This window comes from Bos indicus x Bos taurus, chromosome 24, assembly GCF_003369695.1.
Source record: "Bos indicus x Bos taurus breed Angus x Brahman F1 hybrid chromosome 24, Bos_hybrid_MaternalHap_v2.0, whole genome shotgun sequence".
In the NCBI taxonomy this organism is placed as follows: domain Eukaryota; kingdom Metazoa; phylum Chordata; class Mammalia; order Artiodactyla; family Bovidae; genus Bos; species Bos indicus x Bos taurus.
In genome coordinates this window covers 4331751-4345337 of record NC_040099.1, presented here as the reverse complement: position 1 = coordinate 4345337, position 13587 = coordinate 4331751, and the positions used below count along the sequence as shown (strand labels likewise).

At 43.3% G+C, this 13587-nt stretch overlaps 1 protein-coding gene across 1 annotated transcript in view; it reads right to left on the bottom strand.

Annotated features, from left to right (window-relative positions):
* Positions 1-2531, bottom strand: part of LOC113882655 (cytochrome b5) — a 34164-nt gene extending 31633 nt beyond the window's left edge. Inside the window, exon 1 of the mRNA XM_027525621.1 lies at positions 2269-2531. Coding sequence (XP_027381422.1) covers positions 2269-2397 — 129 coding nt within the window. The 5' untranslated portion in view covers positions 2398-2531. The remainder of the gene's footprint in view (positions 1-2268) is intronic.
* Positions 2532-13587: the final 11056 nt, after the last annotated feature.

Genomic DNA, 13587 nt, shown 5'->3' with positions numbered 1-13587 from the left:
GCTCCTTTTAAAGAGGGTCTTAAAAACTGAGTGAGAAACAGAATCTGCTGTCAGCTGATTCACCCACTGAACAGCTGGTCTGCATCTCTTCCGGTTTTGTTTAAAAACTTTGTGCAATTCCTTTTCTGCCTCATAAGAATGAAATATAAGAGTAAATGGTTTATAGTACAGTTTAATAATCTCTTATCTTCTGAGAAATGTTCCATAAAAAAAGTCATGCAAGATATACCTTAGGGCAGTGATTCTTGACTGGGAGTGACTTTGTTATCCCCAAGGGAACATTTGACAAGAGTTGGAGACATTTTTGGTTGTCTTGCGGAAGGGGGTGAGGGGGTGGAGATGATACTGACATCTGGTGAGCGAGACAGTAATGAACACGACAGACCCCACAAAAAAGAAAAAATGTCAAATGCTTCATCAAATAAAATATCCTGGTGGCTCAGACGGTAAAGAGTCTGCCTGCCGTTCGGGAGACCCGGGTTCAATCCCTGTGTCAGGAAGATTCCCTGGAGAAGGAAATGGCAACCCACTCCAGTACTCTTGCCTGGAAAATTCCATAGATGGAGAGCCTGGCGGGCTATGGTCCATGGGGTCGCAAAGAGTCGGACACAACTGAGCGACTTCACTTTCACTTTTTCACTTGATAAATACTATTTTTTTATAGACACCAATAAAGTATGTACACATTGGATTTTAAAATCCCACAATTATACATACCCTGGGAATGGGGATGGAACAGTTTTAAGTAGACATCTGGCATCAATTAGGCCTGATGTTATGATACAAGATTGTTCAAGAAATTCTAATAGCAAATAAGCTCTGTCGCTCAGCAGAAGGGATAGGACAGATCTGACCCTCTGCTATAAACCACTCTTGACCACATCAAGACACTATTTTACCTTCTGGTACATCACCTGGTAACAATTTAACAGTAAAATATGTTACTAATAAACAACTTCAACCTTTAAAAAAATTAAGCATTCTCTGCAAAACAAATGTCTTTTGATACAAATTGTGATCCAGCTCAGATCAGGCCTCTATCTTCATTTTTCTCACAAACTATGTAAAGAATTCCCATCACTAAACATTCCCATTTATTGTCTGGGGGAATGAAGGAGAGTGTTACATGTTGACAGAAAACAACAAAATTCTGTAAAGCAATTATCCTTCAATTAAAAATAAATTTAAAAAAGAGGGAGGGGATGTATGTATACATATAGCTGATTCACTTGGTTGTACAGCAGAGACTAACACAACATTGAAAAGCAATTATACTCCAATAAAAAATTGTTTAAAAAAAATTTTATGACTGAACCCCGCCCTCACACACACACACACACACACACACACACACAAAGTAGCAAACAAAAACCCCTTAGAATTTATTGCAAAAAAGTATAATCAATGCAAAGAATCAAGGCTAAGGATTGCTTTCCTCTAAGTTACCCAGCTACTTTACAATTCCCAAAGCTGCCTAAGGGTGAAGTCGCACTGGCTCTTTTCACTTGTCTGTCCCTCCCCCCTTCCTCACTGCCACTCGCCCCCTCACCCCCGACCCCCAGCCCAGCCGCTCGCAGGAGTCCAGGACTGCGCCTCACTGAAGTCAGCACTGGATACCTTAAATATCACTGGGCGCCTTCTAGGTGAACAGCAGGTGACTGGGCGTGGATGGTGGAGTGGCACCGGCTTCAATTAGGAATCCACTCCAGGAATAATAAGTGGCACGACCCTGGTCCTAGATGAAGACCTGGCCTATGCAAACTCAAGATGAAAAAGACCTTCAAAAGTCCTCCCTGGTTGCGCCCTCAATTCCACGTGCGACTTTGCTCCCCACTAAGTGCGAAGCGCGGCTCTCCCACCTGCCCGCGCAGGGTCCGGGGAAGCTGCTCCCGCCCCATGAGGGCGTGCCGCGGTCTGCCAAACTGGCTCACCTGGCCGCAGCATCTATGCACCTCCGGTCGCCCCCAGGTGTTCGCACACGAAGGTGCAGCCTCCGGGGACAAACACGCGGGCGCACAGACTCAAGGGTACAAACTCGGGGTCCGCTCCCAGGTGTGCACTCAGGCAGCGCGCACACAGAGGGAGGCAGAGACACAGGCGTGTGGATGAGGGGAGTGCTCCCAAGTGTGCAGAGCCCGGTGCTCCCGCGCGGGTGAGCACACTCAGGTGTGCACGAGGAGTCGTGCGCAGATCAATCCTGCCCCGCAAGGTAAGTCTCGGCAGGGAGCCCCCCAAGCCCCGATCGGCATCCTGCCTCCATCAACTCACCTCCTCCAAAAATTTGGTCAAATCGTACACTTTGTAGTGCAGGATCAGCCAGGTGCTCTTGCTGTTGTTGTGCTTCTGGATCTCTTCCAGGGTGTAGTACTTAACGGCTTTGCTGGACTCCTCGGCCATTTCTTAACTCAGCGAGCCTAAGGCCCTAAAGGCAGCAGGAGAGCTGGACGGAGAAGAGCGGGCGTCTCTGCGAACTCGTCCTGGGACATTCCCCGCTGCCCGGCTCGGCTCCGCTCCTGAGGAGGGCTGCCCGCACGGAGGAGGGGAGTGGCCGAAGCACGGCCTCTGATGATTGGCCAGAATTCCTGTCGCTCAAGGGCCCCGCCCCCCGCCCGACGCTCTCCACCAACCCGGCGGGCCCCGCCCAGTGAGCGGGTGTTGATTGGCTGCAGAAGATGCCCCTCACAATCACAGTTTAGGAGAGCACGGGGGGGCGGGGTTTACTCGCGTCTGCGCCGAAGGCGGTGGCCCGGGGTCAGAGCGTCCGGGATCGCGTGGACCAGACCGGGTGACCAGCGCAGAGTCCACCTTGTGCAAGGCAGCGACCCTACATCAAAATCGCCGCTGTTTCCCAATCCGGTCAGACCTGGGCGTTCGTTAATTTGTAACAGAGTCCTTCCGCAGCGAGTGTAGGCGTTCACTGCGAGGCTGAGCGATGCAGAGCAACCTGGTGGACGTGGCCGGACGAGTGTGCTGCCCGGAGCAGGGCTCTGTGACTGCCTGGCCCATCCCCTCCCGCCCCAGAACTAACCCATTCTCTCAAGAGAAAAAAAAGAACAAAACAAAACCCGGAAACTGTTCCAAAAAAGCAAAAGCGGCCTCAAGTGTAGGTTCTGAGGACGTCGGTGGCTCTGAAGTTATTCTTTCTTCACCCCTGACTAGGCGAGTACTTGTATTAGTGTCTTATGTCTTTTCTCACCAGTATATTGTTTAAGGTAAATTCTAAATGATTGATAGCTCTTGGAATAGAGTCTGGAGCAGGGCCTCCCCAGCTGAGCATCCATAGGAAGATTTACAAATGTTCCATTTTTAAAAGGCGGGGGAGAGAATTCCAGCACGTTAAAAAAAAAAAAAGACTATGATTTTTGTTAAGGCCTTTTTCAGCAATGGTATTTACTTCCAAAAAGAACGACACAGTGGATTACACATGTAGGTCATCCTCCAGGAAACAGCACAGTTCTTTCCACTCGCTGCTGCTAGTGTTGGTTTCCTACCCCCTTGCTTACCTCCTCCGTAGGAATGCAAGGCCAAGAAGACAAGTTCCCAAACATTCCAAATACTCTTTATCCATTTCACATGATGGAATGCTTTGGTTTTCAAATACTGCACCAGCCTTGCATCTCTGGAATAAGCCCTACTTGCTTATGATATGTAATTCTTTTTGTTTTTTTCCAATGTGCTTTTTAAAAAAATTACAAAGGAGGCAAAAATATACAATGGAGAAGAGATAGTCTGTTTACAAGTGGTGCTGGGAAAACTGGTCAACCACCTGTAAAAGAATGAAACTAGAACACTTCCTAACACCATAACAAAAATAAACTCAAAATGGATTAAAGATCTAAATGTAAGACCAGAAACTATAAAACTCTTAGAGGAAAACATAGGCAGAACACTCTCTGACATAAATCACAGCAAGATCCTCTGTGATCCACCTCCCAGAATAATGGAAATAAAAACAAAAATAAATAAATGGGACCTAATTAAACTTAAAAGCGTTTGCACAACAAAGGAAACTACAAGCAAGGTGAAAAGGCAGCCTTCAGAGTGGGAGAAAATAATAGCAAACAAAGTAACTGACAAAGAATTAATCTCCAAAATATACAAGCAACTCATGCAGCTCAATACCAGAAAAATAAATGACCCAATCAAAAAATGGGCCAAACAACTAAACAGACATTTCTCCAAAGAAGACATACAGATGGCTAACAAACACATGAAAAGATGCTCAACATCACTCATCATCAGAGTAATGCAAATCAAAACCACAATGAGGTACCATTTCACGCCCATCAGAATGACTGCCATCAAAGAGTCTACAAACAATAAATGCTGGAGAGAGTGTGGAGAAAAGGGAACACTCTTACACTGTTGGTGGAAATGCAAACTAGGACAGCCACTGTGAAGAACAGTGTGGAGATTCCTTAAAAAAAAACAAAAACAAAATAGAACTGCCATATGACCCAGCAATACCACTGCTGGGCATACACATCAAGGAAACCAGAACTGAAAGAGACATATGTACCCCAATGTTCACTGCAGCACTTTACAATAGCTAGGACACAGAAGCAACCTAGGTGTCCATTGGCAGACAAATGGATAAGGAAGTTGTGGCACATATACATAATGGAATATTACTCATCTATAAAAAAGAAGGCATTTGAGTCGGTTCTAATGAGGTGGATGAAACTGGAGCCTATTATACAGAGTGAAGTAAGTCAGAAAGAGAAACAGCAATACAGTATATTAATGCATATATATGGAATTTAGAAAGACAGTAACAATGACCCTATATGGAAGACAGCAAGAGAGACACAGATGTAAAGAACAGACTTTTGGACTATGCAGGAGAAGGCAAAGGTGGCACGATAAGAGAGAATGGTATTGAAACATGTATATTACCATATGTAAAATAGATTACCAGTACAAATTCAATGCATGGTGCAGGGCACCCAAATCCGGTGCTCTGGGACAATCCAGACGGATGGGGTGGAGAGGGTGTGGAGGGGGGTTCAGGATGGTGGGACACATGTACACCCAGGGTTGATTCATGTCGATGTATGGCAAAACCCACCATATATTGTAAGTAAGTAGCCTCCAATTAAAATAAATAATTTAAAATAATAAATTTTTAAAAAGTATAATTTACAGTGTTGTTGGTTTACTGATTTGTTTCCAAGAGCTCACTTCTGCTGCTACTGCTACTGCTGCTGCTGCTGCTGCTAAGTCGCTTCAGTCGTGTCCGACTCTGTGCGACCCCATAGACGGCAGCCCACCAGGCTCCTCCGTCCCTGGGATTCTCCAGGCAAGAACACTGGAGTGGGTCGCCATTTCCTCCTCCAGTGCATGAAAGTGAAAAGTGAAAGTGAAGTCGCTCAGTTGTGTCCGACTCTAGCGACCCCATGGACTGCAGCCTACCAGGCTCCTCCGTCCATGGGATTTTCCAGGCAAGAGTACTGGAGTGGGGTGCCATGGCCTTCTCCAGAGCTCACTTCTGGCGTCTGATTTTCTCCACTGTTTTTCTTTTTTCTTTTTTGGTCACTGATTTCTGCTCCTGATCAAGTCTTTCCTTCTGCTTGCTTTGGGTTTCTTTTTTTTCCTAGTTTCTTGAGGTGAGAGTTTAGATTATTGAATTGGGATTTTTCCTGTTTTGAAATACATGTATGTAGTGTTATAACTGTCCTAAATGCTTTAAAAACAGTAAATCAGGCTATGTATACCATTACCCTAACAGTTCCCAGGTCTGCTGAATCTCCGCATGACTCTGGCAGAGCAGTGTGTCAGTGACAACTGCCTCTATAATCCAATGTCAAGACTGTTTCAGATTTCAGTGCCAGTTCCGAATAACTCCAGAAGTGATTAAAACAAAACTTTGGTGCCAGTGACCTGGATCCTATTCCTGGTTTAGTAACTTACCAGATGCATGACTATGACCTAATCAGTTAACTCTCTAAGCCATTGCTTATAAAATGTTTAGCCAGGGTCTGGCACAAAGAAAGCAATCAACAGATTTTAGCAAATGCTATTATCAAACAAGACTTCCTTACTTTAAAACACTGGTATAAGGAAACATCCTACATGGCAAGTGCTCCGAGGTGATGTGTGTGTACTTCAGTTGTGTCCAACTCTGTGCGACCCATAGACTGCAATTCCCCCAGGTCCTCTGTTCATGGGATTCTCCAGGCAAGAATACTGGAGTGGGATGCCATTTCCATCTCCACCAAGGTGAAGTAAATTTAGGCAAATTTAGAAACAAACCTAAGAAATTAAAAGGAATACAGATATTTACAAACTTCCTGATGTTCCCTCCAGCAAAGACATTTTAATAAACATTTAGAAAACCAACTCTACTCCTGAAGTTCCTCAGGTGAAATATACTGTAGTAGAAGTTCACTCTTCTACTAAGAAGCAAAAATAAGCAAACATCATTACAGTTTTTATTCCTTTTCTACTTCCTCCTGCCACTCATGCACAAGACACACTTCAGCAGCTCTTTACTTCCCATTGACATCATTATATTTGCTAAACCATAGAAAGCAGGTTCCCTTGACAAATGGGCACTCTACAAAGATGGACTCCAATTCAAATTATCTACATGGATAATTTGCATTAAACCTATGTCTTTTAAATACGTTAGCATAGGTTAGCTGTTCCCTTCTAAAAATATCTATTTCTCTAGTATACATGTCCTATGTAGTTGATTTCCAAACAAGTCCTCATCTATTAGCAATAATTTCCAAAGCTTACTAAATTTTTTACATTTTCATTCATTTTAAAATGGACTTGAAGTTGTTTTACCCATGTATATTTATAACACACCAGAATGTCAGCTGACAATCTCTAATCAATTGAATATCAGAGGCAGAAATGAGGAGTAGAGAGCAACAGATATCATCTGATCACAAAGAATACAATGTCATATGTTCACTGCTGAGGAAGGGCAACATTCCTCAGTAAGTTCAGACAAGGCAAGCTGATTATATGTAGGAAATCTTATTATAAATACATTCTTAGGCGTATTTCCTTTATGTATTCCTATATATTTCCTTGTATTTAATATGTCCATCTTTAAGTAGAAGCAGGTAAATAAAAAGATTAAATGTTTGATTGTACATGATTGCAATATTAAATTTATTTTTAAAAATCTTTTTGTCTTCAGCACAAGTAAATAGAACAGAGTAAAATGGTATCAGTTCAGTTCAGTTCAGTCGCTCAGTCGTGCCCGACTCTTTGCGACCCCATGAATCGCAGCACTCCAGGCCTCCCTGTCCATCACCAACTCCCGGAGTTCACTCAGACTCACGTCCATCGAGTCAGTGATGCCATCCAGCCATCTCATCCTCTGTCGTCCCCTTCTCCTCCTGCCCCCAATCCCTCCCAGCATCAGAGTCTTTTCCAATGAGTCAACTCTTCAAATCAGGTGGCCAAAGTACTGGAGTTTCAGCTTTAGCATCATTCCTTCCAAAGAAATCCCAGGGCTGATCTCCTTCAGAATGGACTGGTTGGATCTCCTTGCAGTCCAAGGGACTCTCAAGAGTCTTCTCCAACACGGAAAATTCCAGATATGCTATTTAACTTTGTAGAAATTCAGGGTTCTAGACAATTTTATGAAATACAGCTGATGGTGTTATCATCATCAGGTCCGCCAAGTCAGAAGATTGGGAATCATACAGGTCAGTCTCCTCTTTATCCCTACTACCATTGCCCCAGATTTGCCTTTCATGATTAGCTGCCTATCTGTTTACAGTAACTCCCTTACATGTTCTTCCAGCCTTTAGTCTTGAAATTCTCAGACCCATCTTCCATCAATAATGAACCCCAAATTAAAATCTGATCACATCACTACTTGTCTGTATTAGTATCAGTTGCTCAGTTGTTTCTGACTTTTTGCAATCCCAAGGACTGTTGCTTGCCAGGCTTCTCTGCCCATGGGATTTTTCAGGCAAGAATACTGGAGTGGGTTGCCATTCCCATCTCCAGGGGGATCTTTCCAACCTAGGGATCAAACCTGGGTCTCCTGCATTGCAGGCAGATTCTTTACCATCTGAGACTACTTGTCTAATACCTTCCAATGTCTCCCAATAACTAAAGTTCAAATTCCTTGCTGAGAATTTGAAGATCATCCAAATCATTCAAAATCTGCTTCCTCTCTCTAGCTTCATCCTGTCATTTCCCCCTCAAGCCTCATGGCCTAGCAACAGTGAGCTATTTTAGATCTCCCACATGTAGCATTCTTTCCTCTCTTTCACATCCTTGCTCAAGCCCTGTCCTCTGCCACTTACCTTAAGTTTACCTCTTACCCCTTATTCTCCTTACCTCCTTTATCCTGGCCAAAGACTCAGGACCCTATTTGACTCAGCTTAGAAGGCAATGGCACCCAACTCCAATACTCTTGCCTGGAAAATCCCATGGACAGAGGAGCCTGGTGGGCTGCAGTCCATGGGGTCGCTAAGAATTGGACACGACTGAGCGACTTCACTTTGACTTTTCACTGTCGTGCACTGGAGGAGGAAATGGCAACCCACTCCAGTGTTCTTGCCTGGAGAATCCCAAGGACAGAGGAGCCTGGTGGGCTGCTGTCTGTGGGGTTGCACAGAGTCAGACACGACTGAAGCGACTTAGCAGTAGCAGTAGCAGGAGTCAACTGTGGTTAAGGCATGTGCTGAGCACACCCTTCACCTCCAAGTAATGCTTTCTGCTCCTTTATTCTCCAGTCATGCTATCACACACTCACTACATCACCAGTCTATGTGTCTGCCTTTCTCACTGGACCAAAAGTTCCTCAAGGACAGGAACAGTTAGTCACATCTGTATCTTCAGAGCCCAGCACAGTGCCTGGCACTCAGCACATGCTCAGTAAATATTTTTGAATGAATAAGGGTATAAAAGTGATACAGAAGAGAGCAAGTAAGTACTTGGAAAAATCATAATTATACAATAATCACACTGAGAAATGTGGATTAATTTATCTGTCACTAGCAAGAACATCAGTGAAGTTTTTTATGTTTCCATGGACATCTACTGAAACTGGGGGTAATCATCAGTTAGTTCTATTACACCTGTAACCTGCTATCACTGATCAAGTTTGCTTTGTTTTTACAAAATCTTGTGTGTTTCTAAGTGTCACATGGCCTAAATAATAGGAGATGTTTGCCCAAGTTGTTTATTAGGAACTTGGAGTCAGCTGTGTCCAGTTCAAGCTCCAGCCAGTTAAGACTGGTTAAGATGGTAAAAGTGTCCACTTGGTGACCTTTGATGTCTGAAGGCCAAAACCTCCACCCTAAAAACATACTAATACCACCATTTTCTGAGCACGTGTCCCAAGAAGAAGTCTGGGGCTTAGCTGCACAATGATGATTACCTCATTTTTCTTGCCTCCAATTTCCCCATGCTCCTACCACCTCAGATTTATCCCATAACTATCCCAAGTGCCTTGCCTTTGGGGAAGTGGATATGAGATTTGTTCTCCCATCTCCTCACTTGGTGGCCTCGAGAATAAACCCTTTCTCTGCCTAGCCTCATTTGGCTTGCTGCATGTCAGACAAACCTGGTTTGTAACACTATTAAAAGTAAAACTGTTTCATTTCTTTCTAGGCCTAGGAAATTAGGGGGAAAAAGCTAAAAGCAAACAGCAGCATGTAAAAAAATTTTAAATGAATGAGTGGATCTAACACTAGTCCAAGGTGCTCAATGCAGCCACCTAAGCGTACAAGTAACATGGATGACGGAGAGGGCAGTAGAGTTCTCAAAAGTTGGGAGCCCCATGTCAGAAACACAGCTTCCTACTAGAATAAAAGTGCCGTATATGACCTCTAGGGCTTCCCACGGAGAAGGCAATGGCACCCCACTCCAGTCCTCTTGCTTGGAAAATCCCATGGATGGAGGATCCTAGTAGGCTGCAGTCCATGGGGTCGCTAAGAGTCGGACACGACGGAGCGACTTCACTTTCACCTTTCATTTTCATGCATTGGAGAAGGAAATGGCAACCCACTCCGGTGTTCTTGCCTGGAGAATCCCAGGGATGGCGGAGCCTGGCGGGCTGCCGTCTATGGGGTCGCACAGAGTCGGACACGACTGAAGCGACTTAGCAGCAGCAGCAGCAGCAGCAGGGCTTCCCAGGTGGCGCTAGTGGTGAAGAACCCGCCTGCCAATGCAGGAGACATAATGAGACACAAGTTTGATCCCGGGTTGGGAAGATCCCCTGGAGGAGGGCATGGCAACCCACATCAGTATTCTTACCTGGAGAATTCCTTGGATAGAGGAGCCTGGAGAGCCCAGTTCATAGGGTCAAAAAGAGTCAGACATGACTGAAGCCACTTAGCACGCATGCACGCGCAGGACCTCTAAGGCTGATGCTAGAAGGAAATAAACGTTCATTTCCCGGTACGCAACTGCATCCCTCCATATCCTTCTGTCCCTGATTCTCTCTCCGATTACTGATACCACTCCCCACCACCTACTATGAATACTACGTTATCTCCTTGACTCTCTGGCATCCGTGTGGATAGAACCCTTTCTTTGCTTTTTACAGCAGGGCCAGGATATTCAAATGAACTTTACTAAAGGATAACATAAAAGAATTTTCCACTCTGAGAACCTGACATCGTTCCTTCACCTTTAATAAATGAAGCAGTGATGCCAATTCAAACAGTCTGTCTGATTGTCAAACCTCAAGTGATTGTGAGGTGCACACCCAGTGAGGACCCTTTTTAGGGACCCACCCTCCCGAGTCCACCTCTCCCTCTGTGTGTTTGAGGGCAGCGGACTATATTCTACCCATAAATACAATCTTAGACATCCAAATTCTTCAAATTCCAGACGAAGGTACATGCTGAACTCAGCCCTATCATCATCAAGGTTTTGTCATCTTAGTTCCAGTTTCCTGTCTAAACAGCTGACTCTTCCCCAGGTAATTTTTCTAGAAATGACCTTCATCTTCATGTGGTACTTGGCTACTCACAAAATATGGTCTTATCTTGCATGTCCTGACAATTTAAACATTATATAAACCAATACAACGATCTTAATCTTCATAAAAGAGATATATACAGTCAAACTATCAGGCAGAATTTTTAGGATTCTTTCCCATCTTGAATGCCTGTAAGTGAGATAAAGGGAAACTTAAGTAACTCTAATCTGGAAAACTGAATAGGCTTGCCAAAAAGCTTGTCATCAAAATGTATCCTGTGAGGAAAGTTTTTCCCTGAAGGAAAATTCTTGCCATGCTAAGTCACTTCAGTTGTGTCTGACTCTTTGCAACCCTATGGGCTGTAGCCTACCAGGCTCCTCTGTCCATGGGATTCTCCAGGTAAGAATATTGGACTGGGTTACCATGCTTTCCTCCAGGGGATATTCGGATAGTCCTGACCCAGGGATCTAACCTGTATCTCATGTCTCCTGCATGTCAGGTGGATTCTTTACTACTAGCGCCACCTGGGAGCCCAGGTGGCCACTATTATGTATGAAACATTACATCCTTATGTATAAAACATGATATCATTACTTATGGATGTAAGTGGATGTGCATATATATTTTGAAGCATATCTAAAAAACGATGGAATGTGCATATATATATATTTTTTTTTTTGAAGCCATCTCAAAAACTACAGAATGATCTCAGTTCATTTCTAAGGCAAACCATTCAATATCACAGTAATCAAAGTCTATGCTCCAACCACTAATGCTGAAGAAGATGAAGTTGAATGGTTCTATGAATACCTACAAGACCTTCTGGAACTAACATCAAAAAAAGATGTCCTCTTCATCATAAGGGACTGGAATGCAAAAGTAGGAAGTCAAGATATACCTGGAGTAACAGGCAAGTTTGGCCTTGGAGTACAAAATGAAGCAGGGCAAGGGCTAAGAGCGTTCTGCCAAGTACTATAAATAAATACCAATGAACACTTCACTTGACTTGGGGACTGTGGGCTCTTCCCATATCTCATTCTTCCGCCTCCCCAAAATCATTGTTATCCTGAATTCTGTTCATCATGTCCTTGCTTAGTAAAAGAAAAAAAAAAAAAAACCATATGGATATATCAACAAACAATTTATTCAGCTTTCTTGGAGAATGATTGAGCTTTATAAAAATGGGATTATACTGTATGTAGTCTTCTGGAACCTTCCTCCCCATTAAAAATCATGTTTTTAAAAATTCATCCATGTTGAATAGAAGGTGAACATAACAAGTGAACGAGAATGGTCTTAGCAGCATTCTTCATAATAATTCTAAACTAGAAGCAATCTAATTGTCCTTCGACCTCAGAAAGGATAAATATATACACACAATGGAATCCTATCCAGCAATGAAAATGAATAAAATACTGCTACCCTCAACAACATGGATGAATCTCATGAACATAATATTTACAAAGAAGCTAGACACAGGAGAGTTTGTGTTGTATGATTCCATTAATATAAGGTTTCAAAACAAGCAAAAGTAATGTATGATATTAGCAGCTGGGACACTAGTTACCTTGAATGAAGTGGGTAAGTGGCTAGGAGAGGGCACCAGGAGCACTTCCTAGATACAGATAATGTTCTACTGTTAGATCTGGGTGGTAGGTATATAAGGATGGTCATTTTTGATAAACCATCTAAGTGTGTACTTATGATATGTTCACATTTTAATTTTGAAAGGTTTACCCATGTTGCACATAACTGTAGTTCATTATTTTTTGTTTGCCTTATATAATTATGTAAATATAATTCAGTTTATCTATCAATTCCCTTGTCCCTGAACATTTGGGATTTTGTTTGCTTGTTGTAGCTACTTACTTTATTCAACAAACAATGCTGCTACAAACATATTTCTTGGTGCATATATGCAAGAATCTCTTTAAGGGAAGTGTATGGAAGGAATTTCTAAGTCTAAGGGTATGTTACAGCATTCAACTTCAGAAGATTACATCACATTATTTTCAAATTTTCATTCCTGCATTCCAACAGTGTATGGGACATCTAATCCTGCATCCTTACGATTTTGTCAATACTATGGTATCTCGTTGTGGTCTTATTTAGATTTGATAATTAACGATGTTGAGTATCTTTCCACAGGCTTATAAGCCATCCTTCTTCTTTCTGCAAAATATCTGTTCATGACTTAACTGCTTTTTTCTATGACACACTGTCTTACCCTAACTGATCTGCAAGAGTTCTTTATATAGTCTGGAAAACAACCACTTGTGGATTACTTTCATGAAAATATCTTCTCCCAATTTGTGACCTGTATCTTCAATCTATTTTACTTCTCAAAAACATAATTTTCCAAAGCTTTTTATTATGGACAAGTTCAAACAAACACAATGAAAGTGGGAAGGAGGCCAGACAGCCCATCTTTTAGTCAGCAGCGGCCATACCCTGAGGATGCATCCTACCTCTGTTTGGGAGACAGCAACGACCTCGCGCCGGCCACACCAACGCCAAAACCAGGTCTCTCTCAGAGAACTGTGGGTGCAGGACGAACGGCTCATGCCAGCAAAAGCTATGGTGGGAAAAACGGGTACACAGCGGCATTCTGGGAACGTTCAGAGCATGCTGGGAGCACGCAGAGTATGCTGGGAGCCCTCGGGGTAAGCTGAGAGAGCCGGGGT